The 25,002-nt window shown below is 32.6% G+C and overlaps 1 protein-coding gene across 4 annotated transcripts in view; it reads left to right on the top strand.

Moving 5' to 3' along the window:
- The window catches only part of LOC124984659 (tudor domain-containing protein 3), a 133,213-nt gene that overhangs the window by 36,630 nt on the left and 71,581 nt on the right, over positions 1–25,002 (top strand). For 2 of the 4 annotated variants that reach the window (XM_047552551.1, XM_047552552.1), the window contains exons 2-3: positions 11,083–11,167; positions 15,747–15,812. In XM_047552551.1, the coding sequence (XP_047408507.1) occupies positions 11,083–11,167; positions 15,747–15,812 (151 nt within the window). The remainder of the gene's footprint in view (positions 1–11,082; positions 11,168–15,746; positions 15,813–25,002) is intronic. The other 2 variants (XM_047552554.1, XM_047552553.1) reach the window with 2 other exon arrangements.

The raw sequence follows: 25,002 nt of genomic DNA, 5'->3' as shown, positions 1-25,002 counted from the left end.
CCTTTGGTTTTTTGGAATTGGCTTATCTCACTTAGCATGATATTCTCCAACTGCATTCATTTACGTGCAAATGCCATAATTTTATTCTTTGTGGTTGAATAATATTCCATTGTGTGTATATACCACAGTTTCTTTATCCATTCAACAGTCGAAGGGCATCATCTAGGTTGGTTCCACAATCTGGCTATTGTGAATTGAGCAGCTATGAACATTGATGTGGCTGCATCTCTGTAGTATGCTGATTTTAAGCCCTTTGGGTATAGGCCAAGGAGTGGGATAGCTGGGTCAAATGGTGGTTCCATTCCAAGTTTTCTGAGGAATCTCCACACTGCTTTCCAGAGTGGCTGCACTAATTTGCAACCCCACCAGCAATGTATGAGTGTACCTTTTTCCCCACATCCTCGCCAACACCCGTTGTTGCTTGTATTCTTGATAATAACCATTCTAATTGGGGTGAGATGGAATCTTATGGTAGTTTTGATTTGCATTTCTCTTATTACTAGAAAGTTGAATATTTTTTCATTTATCTATTGATTGCTTGTAGATCTTCTGTGACATGTCTGCTTGTTTCCTTGCCCATTTATTGATTAGGTTTTTTTGTATTCTTGGTGTAGAGTTGTTTGAGTTCTTTATAGATTCTGGAGATTAGTGCTTTATCTGAAGTATGATTGGCAAAGATTTTCTCCCAATCTGTAGGTTCTCTCTTCGCATTGTTCAGTTTCCTTTGCTGAGAGAAAGCTTTTTAGTTTGAATCTCTCCCAATTATTGATTCCTGCTTTTATTTCTTATACTTTGGGAGTCATGTTAAGGAAGTCTGGTCCTAAGCTGACACAATGAAGATTTGGACCTACTTTTTCTTCTATAAGGTGCAGGGTCTCTGGTCTGATTCTGAGGTTCTTGATCCATGTTGAGTTGATTTTTGTGCAGAGTGAGAGATAGGGGTTTAGTTTCATTTTGCTACATATGGATTTCCAGTTTTCCCAGCACCATTTGTTGAAGAGGCTGTCTTTTCTCCATTGTATGTAATTAGCACCTTTGTCCAGTATGAGAAAACTGTATTTATGTGGGTTTGTCTCTGTGTCCTCTATTCTGTACCATTGATCTACCTGTCTGTTTTGGTTCCAATACTGATACCGCCGTTCAACGGTGACGAGTTCTGCTCCTTCTAATGTTTGAAGTTTGAACACTAAAGAAGCACGCCAAGGCAAGCATATTAAGCAGGTTTTATTTAAAGGTAATAATACAGACTTCTCCTGGGAGGAAGAAGGGGGCCATGGCTGATGTTCTAAAGTCCCCAGAAGTGAGCACCCTACATCTTTTATAGGTTAAGGTCTCTTTTTGTTCTCTAGTTCTCTCCCCACTTATCTCTCCTTCCTGCCTAAGTAACTAGGTCTGGTTTTGCATAAAGTGAGAAGCCATGGGCAGGGGGAGGGCCAAGGTGATTCAGGCAGGTAAGGGCCCAGGGGGCATTAATAAGCAGTCCTTGCTTGCTATCCTTGATAAAGTCAGGTAAATTTGGTAATCAATGGGCTCTGGAGATCCTTGATGTTCCATTTTTCAAGGGCAGTCTCCAACTTCCAGAGGCAGGTGACTTTCATGGCTTTATTTCCTGGATTTGACCAGATCCCCTATTTCTACACTAACTGCCTGTCCTTAATTCTGGCTTCAATACCATGCCATTTTTGTTATTGCTCTGTAGTAAAGTTGAAGGTCTGATATTGTGATACCCGTTGCTTCACTCTTCCTGCTAAGGTTGATCAGTATTTTAAATAATCATTTTTTTGTATTTTTCATCTGACTTTTTTTTTTTAAATTAGAGCATTATGGTTATACATGGTAGTTGGGTTTATCCTTATAGAATCATTCATGCATGGAATTTGATTTCATCCCTCCCCCACATTTCTCCTTCTTTTATTCTACCAAGCTTCCTTTTGTTCATTATTTATTTTGAATTGGTTCTTTTTACTTATACATCAAAGTGAAATTAACATGAGTTTTTAAGAACTCATTCTGCATTGCCTCCTTTTTCCATTCTTCCACTCTGCCTGTTAATATCCTTCTTCTATAGTATTGATTTCTCTCGTGTATTTATGATATCTTGTCTTTCCCTTTAGCTTCACATATTGGAGAAAACATGTGACCACTGAGTTTTTGAGTGTGGCTTTTTTTTTTTGGTATCAGTAATTGAACCCAGGAATGCTTAACCACTGAGCCATATCCCCAGTCCTTTTGATTTATGTATTTTTTATTTAGAGACAGGATCTTACTAAGTTGCTTTGGGCCTTGCTAAGTTGATGAGGCTGGCATTGAACTCAGATCTTCGTACCTTAGCCTCCTAAGCCACTGTGATTACAGGCTTGTGCCTCTGCCCATCCCCGTGAACTTTTAATTGTCACACTAGAGCTTAGCATGTCACAGAAAAGGGGGAAATAAACAGTAACACTAGTGAACAATATACTGCATTAAAATAAATACCACGTGCCAACTGTGACATCTGTGACACTAATAATCACAATATGCTGGGGTCAGAAATTAACAACAGCATCAGGAAATACCTGTGAACTAGCTGTATCATTAAACACCAGGTATCAACTGCAACATCCACATTTCTAATTACCCCAACATGAGTGGTGGGGCAGAAATTATATAAATTACATAGTTTTAAGAGGTGGTAAAAAATATTGTTCATTAAGAAAAAAAAGGAAAGGGAGGCAATAAAAGGTTAGAATATTCAGAAGGGTAAAGGAGAGAAAGTAGAAGAGTGGTATAAAAATGAAGGCCATCAAGGAGGATAAACTAATAAAAAAAAAAACAAAGGCAGAGAGGAGGAAGGAGAGAGAGGGAAAGAGGGAGAGAACATAGAAGAATTTATCTTCTAGAGGAAAAAAGGAAAGAGTAACCCAAAGTCGGGGCAGGCATAATAGTATCACTAACTCTCAAAAAAAGGTGGGGATAATAAAAAGAAAAGAAATGAGAAAAAGAAAAAAAAAATTGTATATGTATGTATATATGTGAGTTCAGTCAGCAAATATATAACAACAAAAACATTCTTAAAAATGAAAGACTTTCCTCTGCTGAGGTGGTCAAACTGGACAAGGATGGATGAATATTCACTACTTATGCCAGATTGCCCTTCTTTCTGTTTCCTCTTGGGCTGTGCACCAATGAGAAAGAGCAAGGTTTTGGGTTAGTAAGCCCTTCCTCCTTTTGTGTTTCTCACCAAGTTGGTGGCTGGAGTAACCTGGGACTGAAGCTGACTGGAATGACTCTCCGCTTCTCTGTTTACCAGTACAATGTAGAATGGAATGAGAAGTACTGTTTATTGTAGTGTTGTTCAGACAAAACTAGATTGTTTCACTCCCAGGACAGAGTTGGTGCAGAGTTCTAAATGGGAAGTTCCCCAAGCTGGAGTCTAACTCTTCTTCACCTTGGTTCAGTATCTACTTTGGAAGATTAGATCAACACAAGCCTAGAACTTGGGTAAATGCCTATCTTTGCTGGGAATCTGGATCCCAGGAACCTTCTGAAATGCCTCTGTTCTAGGGCAGGGTAACCAACTATGTTGGCTACAGAGGGCACTGCTAGTTTCATATAATCCACCAGTCACCACTACAGCCTTCCAAGACTCAGTTCCCCAGTGTAATCAAACTTACTGTTTGGCTTCCCTCCCCTCTTCAGCTGATCCAAAAACCTCCAAAATCAAAGGGAAAGCAAGTTGCACTCTCCTCCATTTATCTGAGCTGAATTCCCCTGATATAATTTTCTTTGTGCCTGTTTAAATTGCATTCCACCAGTTGCACCCTGTTCTAAGTGATAGGTACCAACTGGAACAGTGTGGCGTATTTACTGAAATCTCCAGGGTTCTTATAGCTGCAAATCCTGGAGTGACCTCCCCAAGATGGCTCAACACCTCAGCTCTCTTACAAGTTGAGAAATACTAAACACTGCAGCCTCAGAATCAGTTCAGATTGCCTTTCTATTCTGCAGGTGTTTCTGTGCCAAGTTTGTCTGTTGTGTCTCTCTCTGGTGACCCAGCTCCACTGCCACCACCACTGTTTTGGTGCCAGTGTCCTCTTTCTTGTCCTTTCTTTGAAACATCAGAATTTCTGGGTGTTTCTGAGTATTTGACTGTTCATTATTTAATTTAACTGAATTCCCTGTAACCCACCTTGCTGAGATAGTTTTCCTGCTGCTTCAATTCTTAACTGTGGAGAACTAGGAAAGTGCAGACTTCTACTTCACCATCTTTGTCCCTACCTTGTTTTAAATCTTGACAAAATGGCAGGTTAAAATGATGGCAGTTTACTTTTCTTTGGAAATTTTGTTCAGGGCAGAAGCAGTTCACAATATAATGGAATAATTTATTATTTTTTCTTATTAAAAACCATATAATATCTGTCTACACATGTACTTAAAAGATTTGAATAAATTAAATAATACTATTTTTTCCATCTAGCTGATGGTTTTCTTGAGTGCACAGTGAACTCCGTGTGAGTAGCCCATTAGAAATATGTATTTCAGGCTTACTCATAAAGAAGCATATACACTTTTGACTATTTTTTGTAGCATATGAAGAAATTCTCTTCATTGTTAGGCAGACTTTATTTTTCCTTTTTATCAGAATGCAGGATTTTGGGGTATAACTATTTTGAATACTTTCTAGAATAAAAAGAATAGTGTTTAGAAGGAAGAAGTTAATATTTATTTAACATTTGCTCAACCAAATATATGCTAGTTATTTCACACTGTTTCATTTATCTTTAGAGCAATTCTGTGGATCAGTATTTTCAGTATCATTGCCATTTTCTTTTTATAGGGGGAAAACTGAGGTGCAGAAAGATGAAATTAATTGACTAAGATCCCAACTTGTATTAAAGGTTATGGCTGAGATTTTCATCTCTTTCTCTCTCAGTTTATATAGATCAGATGAAAGACACTTGAAGCTATTCATAAAAATGCCTTCCAATTTTTATGATATCTTAACATTTCTAAGTAGCATTTCTTTCTTATTATTTTTTTAATTTATATTTTAATTTTTTACAGACTGCATTTTGATTCATCATAGACAAATGGGTACATCAATTCATTTCAGTGGTTGTACACGATGTAGATTCATACCATTCGTGTAATCATACATGTACCTAGGGTAATGATGTCTGTCTCATTCTGCCATTTTTCATACCCCCCTCCCTCTCATTTCCTTTGGAGAATATCATTCTAAGTGAAATAAGCCAATCCCCAAAAACCAAAGGCCAGATGTTTTCCCTTGTAAGTAGAGAATGATATCTAAGTAGCATTTCTTATGTAGTCATAACTCAGTGTGCAGTTTCCTTGGAGTTAATCCTGGAAGTCCTTAACTAGGGTGTTGTGGGCATGAACTCCGTAGTCCCTAATGCTGTAATGTACACAGTGTGCCATGTTCAGTGTACATTGTGCAATGTGCACTATACATTCAAAATTATAATAGTCTGTTTCTTTATTATCTGTACTTCCTAACCACCTCCACAACAGAACAAATGTTAGAAACCTTTCAACCAGTTTGGTACATCTTTGGAGTCTTAACTTTCAACAATAGTATGATAACATTTTACTTATATATATTTTGCAGTGTGCCATGTAGTGTGCCTTTTGACCTGAAGTGTAGTTTTATAGCTATTATTTATTTGCTGAGGGAGAGGAGTAAAAAATATCAAGTAATTTTACATCTTACTATCTAATTTATTAAAAAATAATCAGCTCTGATTCTGAATTAAAGATATGAGAATAATGAATTTGAGGAAGAGCATAAATATTAACCCCAATGAAAGTAAAAATACCCAGGCCTTCATTTATACTTTTAAAATCACACAGAAACTTGGTTTGCAAAAATGAGTAAGTTATGTTACTACTGTTATTTTTTATAAAAGATCGATTATGGAATATCAGAGAAATGATTTACAGTTTATTTGTTCAGCTGTTAGAAATTTTATAGCAAGTAAGCATTTCAAGTTAATATCTTCATGAGTTAATATATGTCTGAGATGAATACTTCTGTATTTTGAATATATGTCAGAAAAAGTAGAAGTTTGTGATTTATTGTTATGTCATCTTTATATTTTTTATCTTAAAACTGTCATGTTTATTAGGTGTCAGAGAAAAGCAATGATTAAAATAATATAATTTGTGTCCCTTGTTTTATTATCCCTGTGTTCCCAAAGGATGAATGCAGGAAAGAATAGGAGAGAAAATTGTATTTTGATTTTCTTCCTTTTTTCTTTTTACCCTTTTAGGGCAGTATCTGTTGAATGTTACTAAATGAATTTTTTTTAACTCTTTTATTTTTGTGTGAAACACAAATCCAATAATTATAATTATTATTATTACTATAATTATTCTTATTCCCAGCCACCACAAGAAAACACATGTCTGAAACCTTTAAACTAGTTTGGTTCATCTTTGAGGTCTTAGCTTCCAACAGTAGAGTATGATAATATTTTACTTGTCAAACAAGGTTATCATCTAGTGGTGGTGTCAAATAGTACATAATTTTGAATTAGCTACCTAATAATCTTTAGCTTTTCCAAGCAAGTGCTATTGGTTTTAATATTTTCAAAATCTAAACACTTTTGAATGTTACTGAATTAGATATACTTTCACAAAATATTTTTCCTAGGACTTTTTCTAATTTCTGTCTCTTAATCTTTAAAAAATATTTTTTATGGGTCTGGCCACTGAAATTGAAAGTTGACTAGTATGAATGTTAGTTGTTATGTATATCAAGGCATTTTGTATTGTTTCACATCTCCAGAAATTGCTTACTTAGGAAAAATGATTCTTCTGAACTACTACGTAATTTCTTAATGAAGCATTGCATATTCATGTTTCAGTTTGGTGCAGTTTAGTTTCATGAAATGTTTCACGAAACATTTGCATATGTTAGGATTTTCCTGATTTTTTTTGGCTTTGCTTTTGTTGTTTCTGGTTTTGTAGTATAACAATCTGAAGAGTTGGTAGAGAAGAAATTAATTTTTCCAATGAATGTATTTATGTATGTGCAGAAAAATTAGTATCATAGGTTAGTTAATGATAAAAATGATATACATTTGTGCCTAAAGTAAAAATAAATTTTTAAAGATTGTTTATTATTGAATAAAATAAATCTAGTATTACATGGTTTACTAGATTAAAATCAATAGCAAATACGCATACTTAGACATACTTTAAATAATACATAATTTTATTTGTCTGATCCATTTATATATAAGCCATGGAGAAAATTAAATTTTAAGCTAGCATTGATTCAGATCCTTTTTGTAAGGATGAAGATTGTTGGAATAGATTGTAGCATTCATTTTGTAATAGTAGGCAGCTACTGTAAATGAAGAGGACAAGAAAAGAAAATGGCAGTGATGTAAGACATACTTGGTTGTTAACAGAAATGAAATAAAAGACTTTTTTTTTTTTTTTCCTTTTTCCACTATTTGTACAGTGGCTCCACCCCTGAATTACCTTTAGTGGAATTCTGATCCTCTTATTTGTTGGGTTTAATAAAGATTTGGGCATGGAATCCCATGGATTCATTTTAATTTACTGCTGGTGTTCCAGTTAATATTCTTATCTGTGATCATTCCACAATACATCTGTAAGCTATATTGAATATATGGATTTCATCTATACCAGGTTATCTAAAACATGCTTTGTGCCCAAATTCTTATTGGTCTTGTTACCTTTCTAATCTTGCTACTCAATATGGCTAAATACTGTATTTTCCCAAGTTACATTCAAAATAGGAAGTTATAAGCATTTCCTTTTGCCCTGGAGAAGGGAATCACATTATTTCAGTATCTCTAGGTTGGTATAGCAATAGCTTATGAGAAGAATAGGATAACCAAAATTTTGGCAGGTGTAGTATAATCTACTTAAATAGTGAAGATAGAAATAATCTAGGTAGAATGAGTATTATGTATTCATTATTATATAGGTAGAGTGAATATTATATAATTTTTGAAATATTTTATTTAATATTTTGTCAATTTGCAGATCAGAGCTTCCATATTTGCTAAAATCAAAAATACTTTTTAATTTAAGTGGTTTTTGATTATGTTGTATTTTAGTCTCCTCTCCCCACTTTAACTTGGGTAATTGGGAGTTCATTATTTTCTTTGTGGCTAATCAGGAATTTATATTCTTATTTTGGTATTTTAATATCACAAGGAGCTAGTATTTGTTAGCATGGTAGCACATATAGTTCAGGAACCCCATCCTCCCCATCCCAGCAGACAATGTAGCCATTTGGTTTAAGATAATTAAAACCACTGACCAGATACCTGCTTTATGTTACTTGATAAAGTCCAATCCATTTGGGAAGAATGTTTTGATGTTTTTTTTTTTTTTCATTGATATTCTAAAGTTTTCTTGTGTAATCAGTCTAGTTTATTTCAGTGTGTACTAATAGATTCTATCTTTTTATTTTAGAAATCCAGGTCTGAGTTCAGGTTTAAATGAGTAGTCATTATTTTAATGGGTAGAGGTGGTCAGAGAAAAAGAGCTTCTTGTTTGCTTTTATAACTTAGTTTCTGTCTTTTACCTTAAAATTTTTGGTAATCTGAAACCAGGCACAGTAGGGCACACTTGTAAGCAAGCCTGTAAGGCTCAGCGACTCTGGAGGCTGAGGCAGGAAGATCTCAGATCAAGACCAGCCTCAAAAACCTGCAACAATTTAGCAAAAACCTGTTACACACACACACACACACACACACACACACACACACACACACACACTTTGGTTGTAACTCAGTGGTTAAGTGACCCCCTCCCCCCAATAATCTGGAAGTCCGAAGGTAGATTTTCTATATATGTCTAATTTATAAAATATTTTTGTAAGACTGATCTATGATTTTCACACCTTTTAGTCTGATTTCTACTAAGAAATTTGTTACAGGGTTAATTGTGTTCTTTGCTTTCCGAGTGCCATACAAAATGATATAAAAGATGCCTTATTTCTCTTTTACCTGAAAAGGAAGCTAACTATGAGTGACATTATTGAGAGACACTTGAGAACACTATGTCAGAAACAATTTAGAAGTGAAAAGAGCAAATTAGTAGATAAACAGATTTAGTAAGCAGAGTGTGTGTGCCACATGCAGGCTGAAACCTGTTTTGTTTGGCTAGTATATTGCCTTTACAAAAACATAAAGCTGAAAATCAGATCTGACAATAACTCCCTTACATGTTCTTATAGAGACTTTAAAATGAAACTGTACTGTGGCTGCTTATTTCAACTGGGGCGTGTATTTGTAATTTTCTTGGCCTCTTTTTTTTTTTTTTCTTTAATATGAAAGTTTTCTCTTCAGTGAACTGCCTTCATTTATTTTTATTTTTATTTTGTGGTACTAGAGATAGAGCCCATATATGCTTTACCACCGAGCCACATCCCCAGCCCTTTTTATTTTTTATATTGATATAAAGTCTCACCAGGTTGCTAAGGGCCTTACTAAGTTGCTAAGGCTAGCCTTAAACTTGCAAACCTCAGCCACAGCACCACTGTGACCAGCTTGGTCTTTTTGTTTTGTATATGGCAGGTCCAGTGAATAAGATTCAAGAATTTTTACCTGCTATTCAGATGAATGGATCAAAGGAAAATTGATTGGGTTTTTTCTTTTCCCCCTTGTGGTAATGGAGATCCATTCTCTGGAATTAATAAATGAGCTTATAGTATTTGTTTTATGCTGATTGAGATTCTTGAACTATGATTTGCACAAGTTTGTTTTGTATGCCTAGTGACTTTTGAAGATGAAGTAAAGACAGTTGTAGTTAGTGGCACTTGGGCTCTGAAATCCTTCTTGTTGAATTCATTCTCTGTAATAGGAAAAAGGTTCACTCACTCCTGAACTCTCTTTTCTGAAGTTAAAGAAGTTGCTCATGATTGCCATTTAAGTGACTCTTAAGACAGAATTTTAACATCTGCTATTTATGAAAAAGGGAAGTATTTTCTAAAGGTACCTTTATAAAAAAATTTTCAGGATCTATAAACACTGGAAATTTAAAATTGCATTACTTGAAGGTAAAATTAGTGTGAAAATTAAGTTCTTTAGTGCCATCCTTATCAATAAAATGTACTTAGGTGTACTTTCATAGTTCAAAATAGTAATGAAGGGTTTTATAATGTTACTGTTACACAAAATATTTGCTAAAGGGAGAAATGTGTGGTTTTGCAGGATGTTTTATTAGACAAGAGCTCCCTGGGGTCCGTTTCTTCTTTAAGGTTCATACCCTTGGGTTTTACTTACTCTAAGTTGTTTCATAGAAACTGATTATAATTTTCTTCCCTTGAATTCCAGCCGGTAGGTGTGCACAGGGACCAAGTCTGTTCTGCCTGATCCAATTTTCAGTTCCTTTCCTTCCTGATAACCACAATTAAATATCACAGTGATTCTTGTTTTATACTTTCATTTACCACATTCTTGCTGTACCTTGAAGCAGATTTTGATATTTACTTTTGTCACTTTTTTAATTCATTGTTAATACTGAAGTTTTAAATGTTTATAAAACAAAAACATTAATTTGTAAATCCCAAATTCTGGTTAATTTAGGTTCTGTCCTTTTGTGAAAATAGTTCAGTATTTACTGACAGATCACTAATATGTTAGGGAAATCTGTGGAGTAGTTATCTGGTTTTTTGATAATTTTAGAATATATCTATAAGGTCTCAAAATATGAAGGGTGAACTAGGAAGAACTTGTGAAACTTGAAATTGAGATTGAGTCACATTTTATAATTTGTTATATTCAAGAAACTTTACATAGCCATTACTTGAAAGAAATCATATGATATTTTTCTTAAATTTACTCAAATTTCCACCCCAGTACAGCTTCTGCTTTCAGAATTATTATTAGCTAGACTTTCCCTTTTTATAGTTTGTAGGTGAAGGTATTTTTAATGACATAATATTCCTTTAAGGGCACAAAGATCTGTAAGCAGACTGCTTTTAGTATTTGTAATAAAAGTATTTTATAGTAGAGAATAAAATTATATGTAATCTTAAAATAATTTTGATTAATTTTGATTTTAGATAATATTAAGCTATTTATTTTATTTTAACAGGTATCTTTCAGATGAAGGCATTGAAGCTTGCACAAGTTCTTCTGACAAAGTCAATATAAATGACATCATCCTGATTGCTCTCAATGTAGGTTATATTTATTAACTTATAAACATTTTAAATCTGAAAGTTATATTAATGAAAAACAGTGAACTAGATTTTATGATAAATAATAGGGAGAATATCTTTCATTTCCTTTTACATCTATTATATAGAATCCAATGAAAAGAAAAAAAAAGGTTCCTCTTTTTTTTTTTTAAACATGGTGATTATTTATAGAATTCCATAACATTTTCAGTAGCTGTATAAAAACTTATCACTCATTAAAATACGTTTTCATATTAGTTTGCATGGCCTTTTGACAGTTGTGTTTATTATTTTAAAATAACTTTTACTGATTTATAATATTTGTGGAACATTATAGAAAATACTGAAAAGCAAAACAAAAAAACTAAACCTATTGTAATTACTATTAGTGTTTTAGTGTGTCAGTGTATTTTTCTTTCCAGCTCTCTTTTCCCACTTACCTGTGTAGGTATACCTTTTCCATGATTAGATTAGCTTTTTCTCTGAGAATTTTAAATATTGTTTGATTTTAAAAGTAAATGAATGTTCTTTTTCAAATCTGCAGTTACCCTTCTGGTAGTTTTTTCATGTTGCCTTACAATAAACAATCTATTAACAATCACAATTTCATTTTGTTAACATATGATGAGTGAAATTCGTATAGATCTATGGGTATCACAGCACAGTTGATAATGGAGAGCAAAAACAGTGAATACTAAGAACATGTGAAATCTAAATAAATGTATAACTGCAACTTTTTGTTTTGAAATCACTTAAATTTAAATTGTAGAATTAAATTTGGGCTTAAACATAAAAGTCATGTTCTGAACTCTGTCATTTTTTAATAGTTTCTTTGAATTTTATTTAGTAAGGTTAATTCTTTTTGTTTTTGAACAGAGTATTTTGATTTTTAATAAACAAGTGACTTTTTAAATAGTAATCATTAATTAGGAATTATACATATCTGTGATTAAAATGATAATATTCCCTAGATGCTTTAACTTTCTTTGACTTGCACTCAAACTAGTGAATTCTACTTTTAAAGATGTTGTGAAGAGCTTTATTTCTTATTTAAAAATAGCTTTCTAAAGATGCTAGGAAAATGATTTTATGACATTCTGCTATTCTTTGTCTTATTTATATTCTTGGGTAAATAGCAGTGAACTGTCTATAATTGGTATGAATTTAAATCAATATCAAGTGTTTGTTATATACATAGAAGTTAATAATGATCATTATTTGATAGAATTAATTTTATCTTTATCATTTTCTTTGAAACATGTAGTCAGATACTTCAGTCCAAAGCTGTTACACAACTTAATAATAGACAAACAATAAAAATCTTTTAATTGGGATGAAGCCTATACCAGACAAATCATCTTTTCAAGTTTTTTCACCTTTTAATAAATTTCAGGCATTTACAATATCCTGTTGAATGTATTTTTTAACTTTCAAAAGATTATCAAATATTAACCACTAGTTGAGAAAAACTTGTATTATTGATTCTTATTTTATATATATTTCATAGATGTGTAGTCTCTTTCCTGTTGTGTCTTGTTCCTGTGGAGGACTCAGTAAATGTGTTGCTTTATCTAGCAGTGAACAGTAGAATAATATGTATACAATGTTTCTGCCCAGGGAGGTCCATTAAAGGTTGGTGCCCAAAGCTTTTATTGGATGCTTGCAAAGATGCCTTCTGCCCAGCATGCACCCAATTCTAGACTCTGGTCTTCTGTCCCACCCTGCAAAACAGCAGTTGTTCACATTGTTTTACACCAGTAGGCTAGGCTGTGCACCATATCTCAGGAAATGATTCAAGTGCAAAATTCCCAGATGCCAGCCTAAGGTGGGTTAGGCAGGCCTTTCTAAAGATAGATCCCTCAAATCTGTTGTATGACTCTTTGAAAAGGAGGTATTGGAAAAGAGGGTTCTTAGGTTTGTTTGTTTTTCCTCTGTAAACTAGGGAATATTAACAAATGACATTGAAGTCCCACATATGGTTTTGACTCAAATTATGTGAATTATTCAGAAAAATAATGTGATAGCAGTCTTAAATTACTAAGCACTATTAGTAAAAATTGAAGTCAGTTATAGTTGTATTCCTCTTGAGGTTTTTTAAAAATATGTTCTTTTTAGATATACAAACATAATAGGGTATATTTTGACATACATGGAGTATAAGTTATTCTAATTAAGATCCCATTCTTGTGGTTGTACATGATGTGGAGTTTCACTGTGGTGTATTCATGTATGTACAGAGCAAAGTTATGTCATTTGCAGATATCTTAAATTTACTTAGATAGACAGCAGCAATATGTGTATATGTGGGTAGATACTTTGAAATCCCAAAAAATTTTTACTTATTTTTTTTTTCTTTTTAATTAACTTTTTCAACAAAGTTTTTTTCAGGTAGGTATTGTTGCATTATTTTTTATGTATGATGATAAAAGTATTCTGGGACACAACCATTGTTTTAGCAATTGTGATATAGTGAAGTGTTCCATTAAAAAATTGCTTTTGTTGTACTTCTAAATTGACTTTGAACTTAGGTTTCTTTATAGATTTAGAATGTCATTTTCATCTTGCTAAAAGCATTCTGAAATAACATGCCATATATATATGTGTGTAGTACCTTAAGAGTTATATAAACTTTGAATGTATTGTTTTGTTTTAGCTTTGTGAAATAGAGTTGGTGGTATTTTTTCCATTTTATGAACAAATTAACTGGGTTTACAAAATTAGTGACAGTGTCCAAGGTCATCTGATTAGTTAATTATAGTGTGATGAATCAAAGTTCAGGATTTTTGTCTAGTGTCCACTTACTTCTACTTTATTCTTCACTTTAGTTTGAATTAAATTTCTTAATTTTGGTAAAAACCAGAAATGAGGAACTGTAGTATATCATAAAATTTTTATATTTTTGATAATAAAATTTGTTTGATATTCAGTTTTGAATATTTCTATCTTTTAATTTAAAATATTGTGTAAGATTTTGGGACTGTTTTATTGACTTAATGGTTATAGAATGTTCAGGTACTTTCTCTCTGCAAGTCATTCATGTTTGTTAACATTTAATCTTCAAAATTGTCTTAATGAAGGGAGCACTAGGATAAGACAGTATTTTTACTCAGTATTTGGGAAATGAAAAGGCATGCAACTTGAGGTCCACTGTTGTTTTCAGCTGTTACTGAATTGAGTCTACAAAAAGAATCAAACCTAAAATGTTGTTGCATAAGTGTTTGTATTTGGGACTTGGTTTGCCTGGCAGTTCCCTTTGGTGAGTTTTAGTATAGGGGTGACCCATGCATTATATTGTGAAATAAATTATAAGTCCTGTTAGTAAAAGACTGGAAAGGATCTGTGGAGTTGTATAATTTACATGCTTATTTCTTAAGCTGATTGACTACTTGCAAACATTTTTAAAAGGGTGATATTATTGTGGGAACAAAAACAAGACTCCTACCTCTTTATATATATTCATTTCATATCACAGTAATTGTAATTGTTTTATTGTGTAATAAAAATTTTCCCTTATAGTTTATGTGATTAAATGTATTTAAGTGTATTTTATTTTGTTCATAAGGTGATGAAAAGCTACTATGTACCATATTTAAGGAATAACAAAATAATACAATTGTAGATATTATTCTAATTGCACCATTTCAGACATCAGGGTAGTTTCTCAGCTTAAATAATTGGACCTTTTTCATAAGTATGGATAGTTTTGCTCTGAACAAATATTTTGCCTGCCCTTTCAGTTTTCACTTCTTCAAGAGGACATGAGCCTTAAGAATTCTTCTTTTTATATAGACTGTATAGTTGGGAGTTTTTTCTTTTTTGTTAGAAATGCTATAAGTCATGCTGTGTTAGTCCTTATATATGCCTTTTTGTTTTGCTGTGATTTGTGGAGTTATACATCTGCATTTTCATGTAGTCAGTTGTTTGTTTCTCACTTATTTCTGGAATTTGTGTAAGTTGATGAAATAATTTCTTATTTCAGAGAGGTCTTACTTCTTTGCTATTCCAGTGGTATTGTTCCATGGTATATTTGAATGTTATGTTGCTTTGTTAGGATATGGATTGTAGCCATATTTTCATGTCTCTGCATATCAAGGTTATGTGGGATTCATTTGTTTGAAATATTATATTCATGTATTTGAAAGCTGTCATCTGATTTTGAATGGAGGCATTGTTTTTAGTAAGACTGTAATTTATATAAAATCAAATTTGATACTTTAATAGAGGATAGTAAGTTAAAAGATTACATAAGGAAATATAAGGATATGTTACTATTCATTGTACTGACACATGTTAAATAACTTACGTATGAGACTGTATTATCTGAAAAGACTGATTAACTTATTATGAGATTCACACATATAATCAATCTTTTTCAGATACCAAAGTCCCATACATAAGTGGTTTAATGTATGTCAGTGCAGTAAATAGTAATGTACAAGTTATCATATTTCATGAATATAAAGAAATTTAAAAATTTTTTGTTCCACAAACCTTAAGTAATTTCATATTTTGTTCATGAAATTAGATTTAGATTTACTTTTTATATAATTCTGTTTTAATAATAATATTTTTATTTTAGACAGATCTGAGAACAATTGGCAAGAAATTCCTTCCAGGTGACATCAATGGTGGAAAGGTAGAAAAGGTAAATCAAATTGTTAACTTCCTGAATTTTGCTAAATGCAATGAATAAGAACATCTACTAAATTAATAGACTACTTTTTCAAAAAACTCCAATTGCAAAATGTTTTGGAAGTGAAACAGGTCACAAAATCATCATTATAATGACTTCCTGTACACTATGAAAGTGATTAAAACTTAAATTTTAGTTACTAAAAATCATTTAAAAATTTTTAGATACTCTTTTGTTTCAGGAATTATAAATATGGCATGCTTACTCATATGAGACTTACCACAGGTTATTGGAACTCAGAACAAAGACTTTTTCCTACCTTCTTATTTTAGTTACCTTTTAATTTTACTTACCTTAATAGAAGTGTAAGATTATGAGAGAATATTAGGAGCAATTTGGCAAAGATATGCTTTTGGTTTTTGCTGTAGTTTTGTAGTACATGTATTCATATTATGAACTTTTTCTGTGATTTTTTTTTTTTTTTTTTTTTTTTTTTTTTTTTTTTTTTGATTGTACTGGGAATTGAATCCAGGGCCTCACGCATGTTAGGCAAGCACTTTACCACTGAGTTATACTCCAACCCTTATTCTTTTGAGACAGGCTCTTGCTAAGTTGCTCAGGCTGGCCTTGAACTTGCAACCCTATCACCTTAGTCTTCCAAGTAACTGGTATTATAGGCATGTACCACCTTGTCTGACTCATTGATCTCTTTTTAAAATATGAGAATATATCTCTGAGAAATGTGTCAGTAGTCTTTTATTTCCTATTCACGCATCTTGAGTTTTTTCTCTTTATTGGTAAATATATGTAAATTTCGTTAATCAAGAATTTGATGTGTGCTTGTCACTTTTTGAGCTATTAAAGGAACATTATTGCCTATGACTTAAATATTTTAAAAGACTATATTATGTTTTTGAATGCATATTCTTATTTTTTAGCACTCAGATATTTAAAGTAACTATGTATTTTTAATATTTTAAATTTTGGATAAAAGTTCTCTATTATAACAATATTTTTGTGTTTCCTAAATATTAATCCATTTTTGCAGTACATGGTAAGGACTGTTAGAGAAGATCGCTAATCTGTTACAATTTAACAGATTGACAGATCACTAACCTGTTAACAACCCTCAGAGAAGAGGATTCTACATCTTCCTTCAGAAATTCATTTTAATATTTAATAACACTCTCAGAGAAAACTATTTATATTTAAACCCAAGTTTCTTATGCTGCAACTTGAATTCCGTAATCTTTGTATTCCCTCAGAGGAAATTGTGATTATCTGGTTACCATCTTTTGTGAATAATTCTTCAGAGAGTTGGAGACTTACATATGTGATTGATGCAAGTTTCTTTTTGCTAAAACCATCCTTTGTTGATTCTTATCAAGCTATTTGTCAACTTCATTGTACTTTTTGAGCCTTTTCCAGTTTCTTTACATTTCTTTTTAGGTTACAGTGATAGTTCTCAGACTTCATTTACACCAGAATTGCCTTGAGATCTGACTGTAACAGAGATCCCTGAACCCCATAACACCCCTGTCCCTGCCTGAGTTCCTGTTTCCATTGAAATAGAATAGAACATTGGAATTTGGCAGAAGATGTTGGTTTTGCTGGTCCAGGAAGAATACTTAGAAAAATACTGGATTATAGAACCCTGGGATGGATAATAATCTTACATAGGTCTGATGAGTGCAGTGATTCTCTGCAGAAACAGCAAGTAACATCAAAACAATGTCTGCACATCCTTACACTAGTTTCCTTAAGAAAATTTTGGAGCTTTCTGAATTATTGGTTTTCCATTTCCCCCTTGTCCCTAGAGAACCTAAGACTCCATCTCTGCTGTGATTTCCTAGGTATTGGTGGTGACACTTCTTTGCTCCCTCTACTCTGAGTGTTTTTACTTCTAAAAGTTTTGCATAGTAGTACTTTAAAGATTTTCTTTGAATGTAGCTAACAACAATGAAAACCAAACATTCTGATCTAAAATATTCTTTGCCAGATTTTGTTCTTGAAAACATTCTTAATGCTAATAAGACTTTGTGTATAAAATGAATAGATAAGAAATAAACCCTTTTCACATGAAACAAATTATTAGGTACCATTTTTAGTTCTTCCTCTGTAATTATACTATTCTTTTCAATACTTGCTTCTGACACCAAGTACAATTCTTAAAGTATTAATGAAGATAATTTGAAAAATAATTTTCACAAAAATTTTAAGTAGTTTACACATGATGTTACTCATTTGGTTTGCTGTTAGTTAAAATTCCATGCATTATATAAAAATAAAACTCTTTTTAGGCTAAAGTAAATGTTAAATAAATGTATTTTTATGTGAATTGAATTACTTTGGCTTATTTGTCTCTAAAATAAGACTAAAGCTTTATTTGTGCCTTTATTGAAATGCTTTCGTAACCAGCGTTTTACCTTGTTGATAGTAACTACATTGGTATAAATACATGAATACAGAATCATCAGTCACTGAATCGCATGTGTTACATACAGTTCTAGTTTAAAATAAACTTTAAGTCTGTGCATAAGCTATACCGCAACACTTAGTGAATAAAATAGTTGAATAAGTAATCTGCCTCTCTCTTGACCCTGCCAAATTTTGGTAATACACACACACACACACACACACACACGCACACACACACACACACACACACACATTATTTATTTCGTGTATGTATATAAAGTATTTATTTATTTTTAATGAAAGAAAAGTGTGTTGCAGGGAGAGGTTACCTGTCAGTCATAGAATTTAGGTAGAAAAAATAAACACAGAACTGACAGCCTTTTCTTGCAGGGCTCCACAGCAATACACAAAGGTACTCAAATGCTTGGATTGGTAACAAAATCCTTTTACATTAACCTATATTTTATAATTAACATTTAGATCTTGGTTTAAAATGCTATGAAAATAATTACAACAAAATATTAAAATTAGAGAATGAGAAAAATATTTAAGAATTTTACTTCCTTTTTTGTGTTGTTATTCTTATAATTAATAAGACTTAGGAGACACTGTTTTTAGCATTTGGGGATTTGAGAATAGAAAGGAGAGCCAATAGGTTTGTGATCAGGTAAGAGAAATTGTAGATCTGTAATTAGAAGACAGTTAACATATTAGTGAATATATTGAATTTACAGTTCTTGTTTAAGAAAACATCTGGAATCTTCAGAGCAGCATTGTCATCTGGGTTTTGAAAATAAAGTCTTAAGAGCTGTTAGGAAAAAATAGCACAGCAAAACGAAGTGGAATCACCATATGTCTAGCTATCCCACTCCTCAGTATATATCCAAAAGATCTAAAATTACCATACTGTAGGGATATAGCCATATCAGTGTTTTTAAGAGCACAATTCGCAATAGCTTAGTTATGCAACCAACCTAGGTGCTCTTCAACAGATGAATGGATAAAGAAAATGTGGTATATATGTATATATACACAATGGAGTATTAGTTATAAAGAAGAATAAAATTATGGGGCCGCTGAATTAGAGCAAAGTGTACTCCATGTTTTTATAATTATGCCAAAATGAATTCTGATGTTATATAGAACTATAAATAACCAATATAAACAGAAAAATAATTGGAAGAAAGTACAAGTTTTAATTTAAATAACATTGTTTCATGTTTCCCATATGTTAATTTAGTCTGTGCTAAATAATACATTTTATCAGTGTTACTTTTGGTAAGTTATTAAAATGAAACATGTACTTTTATTTTCAGCAAAACGAATGACTAAAATTCTGATTTATGCTTATTTACACATGCTTATTAGTGATTATTAATGGGATTTCTGTGAGATAAAAATTACATAAAACATTTTATATTAGGCAGATATTCTGCTAATTGAAAAATAAACTATGTGTCTTTTAAAAAATTCTGTCTGAGCAAAAACAAAGGTCAAAGATAAAGATGTTGAAATTGACAAATGACACATTGGGATGTGTTTTTTTTTTTTTTTTTTGCTGAAAGAGTCACAATACTTGCCTTGTATTTCATTTGCGGTGATTACTCTTGAATGGTGAGGAAGACCAAATTATTTGCTGTGTTATTTTGATGTAAAAATTATTGCTTTTTACTTTAATGGAATCTGAGTTTGGAAAAACCTGTTCAAGATTTTGTTGTCCATCTCAATTACCAGACACTTATTAAATGTTTTTAATATTCCTAACAGATAAAATCTTTCAAATCATGTTTATGATTCAGAAAGTTTTCCTCTTTTGGGGTGGGGGTTGGGTACTGGGGATTGAAGTCAGGAGACCTCAAACACTGAGCCACATGCCCAGCCCTTTTTTGTATTTTATTTAGACAGGGTCTCACTGAGTTGCTTAGTACCTTGATGTTGCTGAGGCTGACTTTGAACTCAAAAATCCTCCTGCCTCAGCCACCTGAGCCACTGGGATTATAGGCCTGTGCCATTGCGCCCGGCCAAGTTTTCCTCTTATTATTTTTATTTTTTCTAGTTACACTCTTACTGTGTGTGAATACCACTTAAAAATATTTGATAGCAGGTTTAGGGACTACCTACACAGAGCTTGGTCTTTCAGTATCCCTGTTGTTTTTGATCTGCTTTTCCCTTGATCTTTTTTGATAAAACCAGCTCCTAATTTACCTAGGAGAACCCTGATTTTAGTAAAATAATCATCTACTACCCCTCTTCCTCTTCCCTCTCCTCTACTTCTTCCTCTTCCAGTTGTTAAGAACCTACTCTGTGCTAGGTTCCATGTTAAATCATTGCATGCATTTTTTATACAATCCTCAGAAGAACACTGAAAACAAATTATTGAAACTTTTCCTTTAGAGATGTGGAAAATGCAGTCATCATCTTTTGTTGCTACAGCCAAACTGTTATTTATTCTTCTGTTTCCAATTCAGGTGCCCCTCCTTCTCTTTTAATTTTCTTTACCTTTCTTGAGCAGAATCAATTTTTAAAGATTAATATTCTTGTTGCTCTATATATTTATATTTGTTTTTAGTATATATCAAATTTTATCATAGTTTTAGAATGTGTAACAGAAAGCAGACTTTGGTGTGAGACAGATCCAGTTTGTTTGTTTTTTCTTTTTGGTAATGATGTGCTTTTCCACTCAGTCACATCATCCTCATAGTTGAGGCTGGCTTTGAACTTAAGATCCTCCTGCCTCAGCCACCTGAAATGTTGGAATTGTAGGTGTGCACAACTGCACCTGGCTCCAGATTCAAATTTGAATTCTGATTCTGGCTCACCCTAGCTAAGTGACCTCTCTCTGGAAAAGTATTTATTTACCCTCTGCCCTCAGTGTTCTCATTTAAAATACCTGAGAGATCCTATTGTACTTTATGCTTCTGCAGGTAAATTAATTTGTGTAAAGATCCTACATTTTCTGATATATATAGTAAGTGCTAAATAAATTACAATTTAAAAATGTATATATGCACATATATATGTTCTTATTTTTAAATTACGCATAAATACGTGTGTGCGTATATATATTCATCAAGCACTTTTTGAATGTGCATTTGTGCTAAGTGAAAGGGATACAGAGACCAAGAAGACAGCCTGTGTCTTCTTAGAGCACATAACTTATGAGAGATTGAAAAATCTAAAATGTTAATAAAGTGAAACAAATGCTGTGTTAAAAGTGGACATAACAAAGGGACGGCCATTTCAGCTTAGTGAGTGGTGGGACAAGGTTGCTTTCCTTGCTAGACCATTAGTTTATAAAGATGTGATTTTTTCAACTAGGGAATACGGGCAGATCTCTATATGGGCATATTTAAAATTTTAGCCTATACATGTTGTATACACAAACATTATCCTATCTTAAAACTTTTTGTAATGTGTATAGTGTGCAAACACATATACTATAAACACAAAAATCTCATTCAGTATTATTAAATGGCAGAAACAAAAAGCTGTTTCTATTGTATAAACTATAAAAAATAGGACTTAACCAATCGGACTCTTAATAATACATGAAAAATCATTGTAGAGTGTATTTTGATTGCTAGCACTTAAATTCTTTTCCTATGGGTTTTGTTTGTTTGTTTGTTTGTTTTCGGTGCTGGGGATTGACTCAAGTGCCTTGTGCATGCTAGCTAGGCAAGCACTCTGCCAACTGAGCTATAACCCCAGCCCCTTTTCCTATGTTTTCAGGAGTTTCCCATCTTAAGAAGCTTAGTGGTCATAGTAATAGAGAAGAAGATAATGGCAGATATTTTCCCTAGCTTCTTTTGGCAGTATACCATGCACAGTCAGGTATAACTGCCCTGGACTTGGGTTAGTTAATGCAGAAAAAATGGAACTGCAGAATGATTGTCTGGTAGTAGAACTGCAGTGAGATTTTCTGCATTTAGATGATCAAGTTGCTTAAAATATCACCTTGGGGTTTTGACTGAAATTGCATTCAATCTGTTGCAGCAGTGCTAGGGTAAGTGTGCAGGACCATTGAGATCACTGATATAAAGCATAGTGGTAGATGCTTGCAGTGTGCTGGATCCAGCTTGCTGTAGTTCATGAATGTTGATTGTCAGCATCTCTTTCCAGTTTAGAGTGCAATAATACCTATGAGGTAATTGAAATTAGTCATGGAAATTGTCAAATGCTACAAACGAGAGTCACTCCCTTGTCTCCCTCTAAGAACTATTTTTATTAAGCTTACCCTTGTCATCAAAACAGTTCAGTGCTTTTTTTTTCGTGGGGGGGTACCAGAGATCAAACTCAGGGGCAGTCAATCACTGAGCCACATCCCCAGCTCTATTTTGTATTTTTTTTAAAGGTAGGGTCTCACTGAGTTGCTTAGTGCCTCACTTTTGCTGAGGCTGGCTTTGAACGTGCTATCCTCCTGCCTCAGTCTCTGTAGCCCTTGGGATTACAGACTTAAACCACCACACGTGGCAGTTCTGTGCTTTTATTTTTGAGGTGTTCTATTGTATGTGTTGTAGACCTAGATTTCTAATTTTCCTGACATTTCAGTGAACTCAGTGTTTTAATTTTAAAACATTGTGTAAATTATTTTAAATATTTAATATATACAAGTAGCTATATTTTGAAGCATGATATTGAAGTGAGCACCTGTGAAGCCTCAGCCAGATGTAAAAACTGAAACATTGCAATCACTCTACTTAGGATCCTAGTCATGCCCAGCACAACACTACACCAAGGAACAACTGCTGTGAATTTTGAGTTTGATTCTCTTTGACTTTTATAAATATTTTGGTTGCATATGTGATTATTCCTGAATAACCAAATTGTTTTGTTTTGGAGCTTTTAAAAATGATAGCCTGTTATTATCTGCTATAACGTGGATTTGTCATTCAATATTATCACTGTAATACATGTCTATGTTGCATATATTTATTCATTTTCTCCTTTATAATATTAAACTGTATAAATATAACTGCAAAGTAATAAGTACATATTTATTAATTGTGTTGATGGCTATCTAGATTATTAAATTTTTTTGATAATAGACACTACCTTTTAGGACTAGACTTATATGTTTCCTGATGCACATTTAAAAGATTTTCCCTAGGGAATATAACCAGGACTTGAATTACTGTATGATAGAGTTAAGTCAGCATTCAACTTTATGGATGAAATAATGCCAAATTATTTTGCAAAACAGAGGCATGAACTTATATCACCTTAAGCAGTGTATATAAGATCTATTTGAATCATCTTTTATGGTGCTTGAAATAATCTTTTTTTCCCTAACCTTGTGGTTGATAATAAAATACACTATTATTACTTAGACTATTCTTTTATTCCCTCCCATATAAATTTTAGAATCAAATGATCAAGTCTCCTAAATTATTGGAACTTTAATTGTAATTAAATTGTAATTATACCTGGAATTGGGAAGAAATGTACATAAGGTTTTCTCAGTTATTATAAGATGACTCCAGCACAACCCTGGGTATAATCTCTTCATTTAATTTTTCCATAAAGCTTTATAATTTTTGAACCTACATAGGTTGTGCATCTTAATGTAAGCTTTTTTTCCCTTGGAACTTTCTATCTTTGTTACTGTAAATGATGATTAATTAAAAAAAATACTTCAGTTGTGCATAGAAAGGCAATTTATGTCTATATTGATCTTATAATCTTAATATGTATACACAATTTTCATGTTTTCTCTGTAAATTTTTCTTTTTTGACATTTGGTGTGAATGGAATTACATAATAAGTGTTTGGTTGTATCTGGCTTCTTTCACTTACTGTAGTATTTTTTAGAATAATCTATGACATAGTATATGTCAATAGGTTCCTAAGTATTGCTGAGAAATATTCTGTTGTCTGAATATACTACATGTTGTCTTTCTGTTCACTAGTTTATGGACATTTAGATTGCTATCCTCAGTTCTGCATTTCCATTGCTAAATGTTTATTTGTGTTGTTTTATTATCCATCCTTAATTTTTTTTTTTTAATTTTGTTCCTTTTAGTTGTATGTAACAGTAGAATGTATTTTGAAATATACATACATGGAGTATAACTTCACATACTTCTGGTTGTGCGTGGTGTGGAGTTACACTTGTCATATATTCATATATGAATATAGGAAAGTTATGTCCAATTCATTCTACTGTCTTTTCCATTCCCATCCCCCTTCCCTTTTCCCTATCCCCTGCCTCTGCAATCTAGTGAACCTCCATTCCTCCCCCTCCACTTCCTTTTGTGAGTCAGCATTTGCATATCAGAGAGGACTTTCAGCCTTTGTTTTTTTGGGATTGACTTATTTTACTTGGCAGGATAGTCTCCAGTTCCATCTATTTAACAACAAATGCCATAATTTCATTCTTCTTTATGTCTGAGTAATATTCCATTGTGTATATGTAGTACATTTTCTTTATCCATTCATCTCTTGAAGGGCAGCTAGGTTGGTTCCATAGCTTAGGTATTGTGAATTCAGCTGCTATAAACATTGAAGTGGCCACATCACTATAGTATGTTCAAACTATAAAGAACTATTTCTGTGTCATAAAAACTTTGGAAAGTTTGGTTCACAAGAATGTTATTTAATATGATTAATAAATTAATAAACTAATATATTCATTTAAATTTGATACTCTGTATTCACTTGAAGTTCAGGTGAGGGCTTCATTTGTCTCCTGAGAACAAGGAATGAAGCCTAGATAATGGCCTCAGAGAATATTTTTGGCAGATGCTTGATATTGTTTATTAGAGGTTTTTACCTGGAGATACAATGA

Source organism: Sciurus carolinensis, chromosome 5 (genome assembly GCF_902686445.1).
Source record: "Sciurus carolinensis chromosome 5, mSciCar1.2, whole genome shotgun sequence".
Classification (NCBI taxonomy): domain Eukaryota; kingdom Metazoa; phylum Chordata; class Mammalia; order Rodentia; family Sciuridae; genus Sciurus; species Sciurus carolinensis.
Note: the sequence above shows the minus strand (reverse complement) of the source record. Positions and strands in the feature narration are given on the sequence as shown.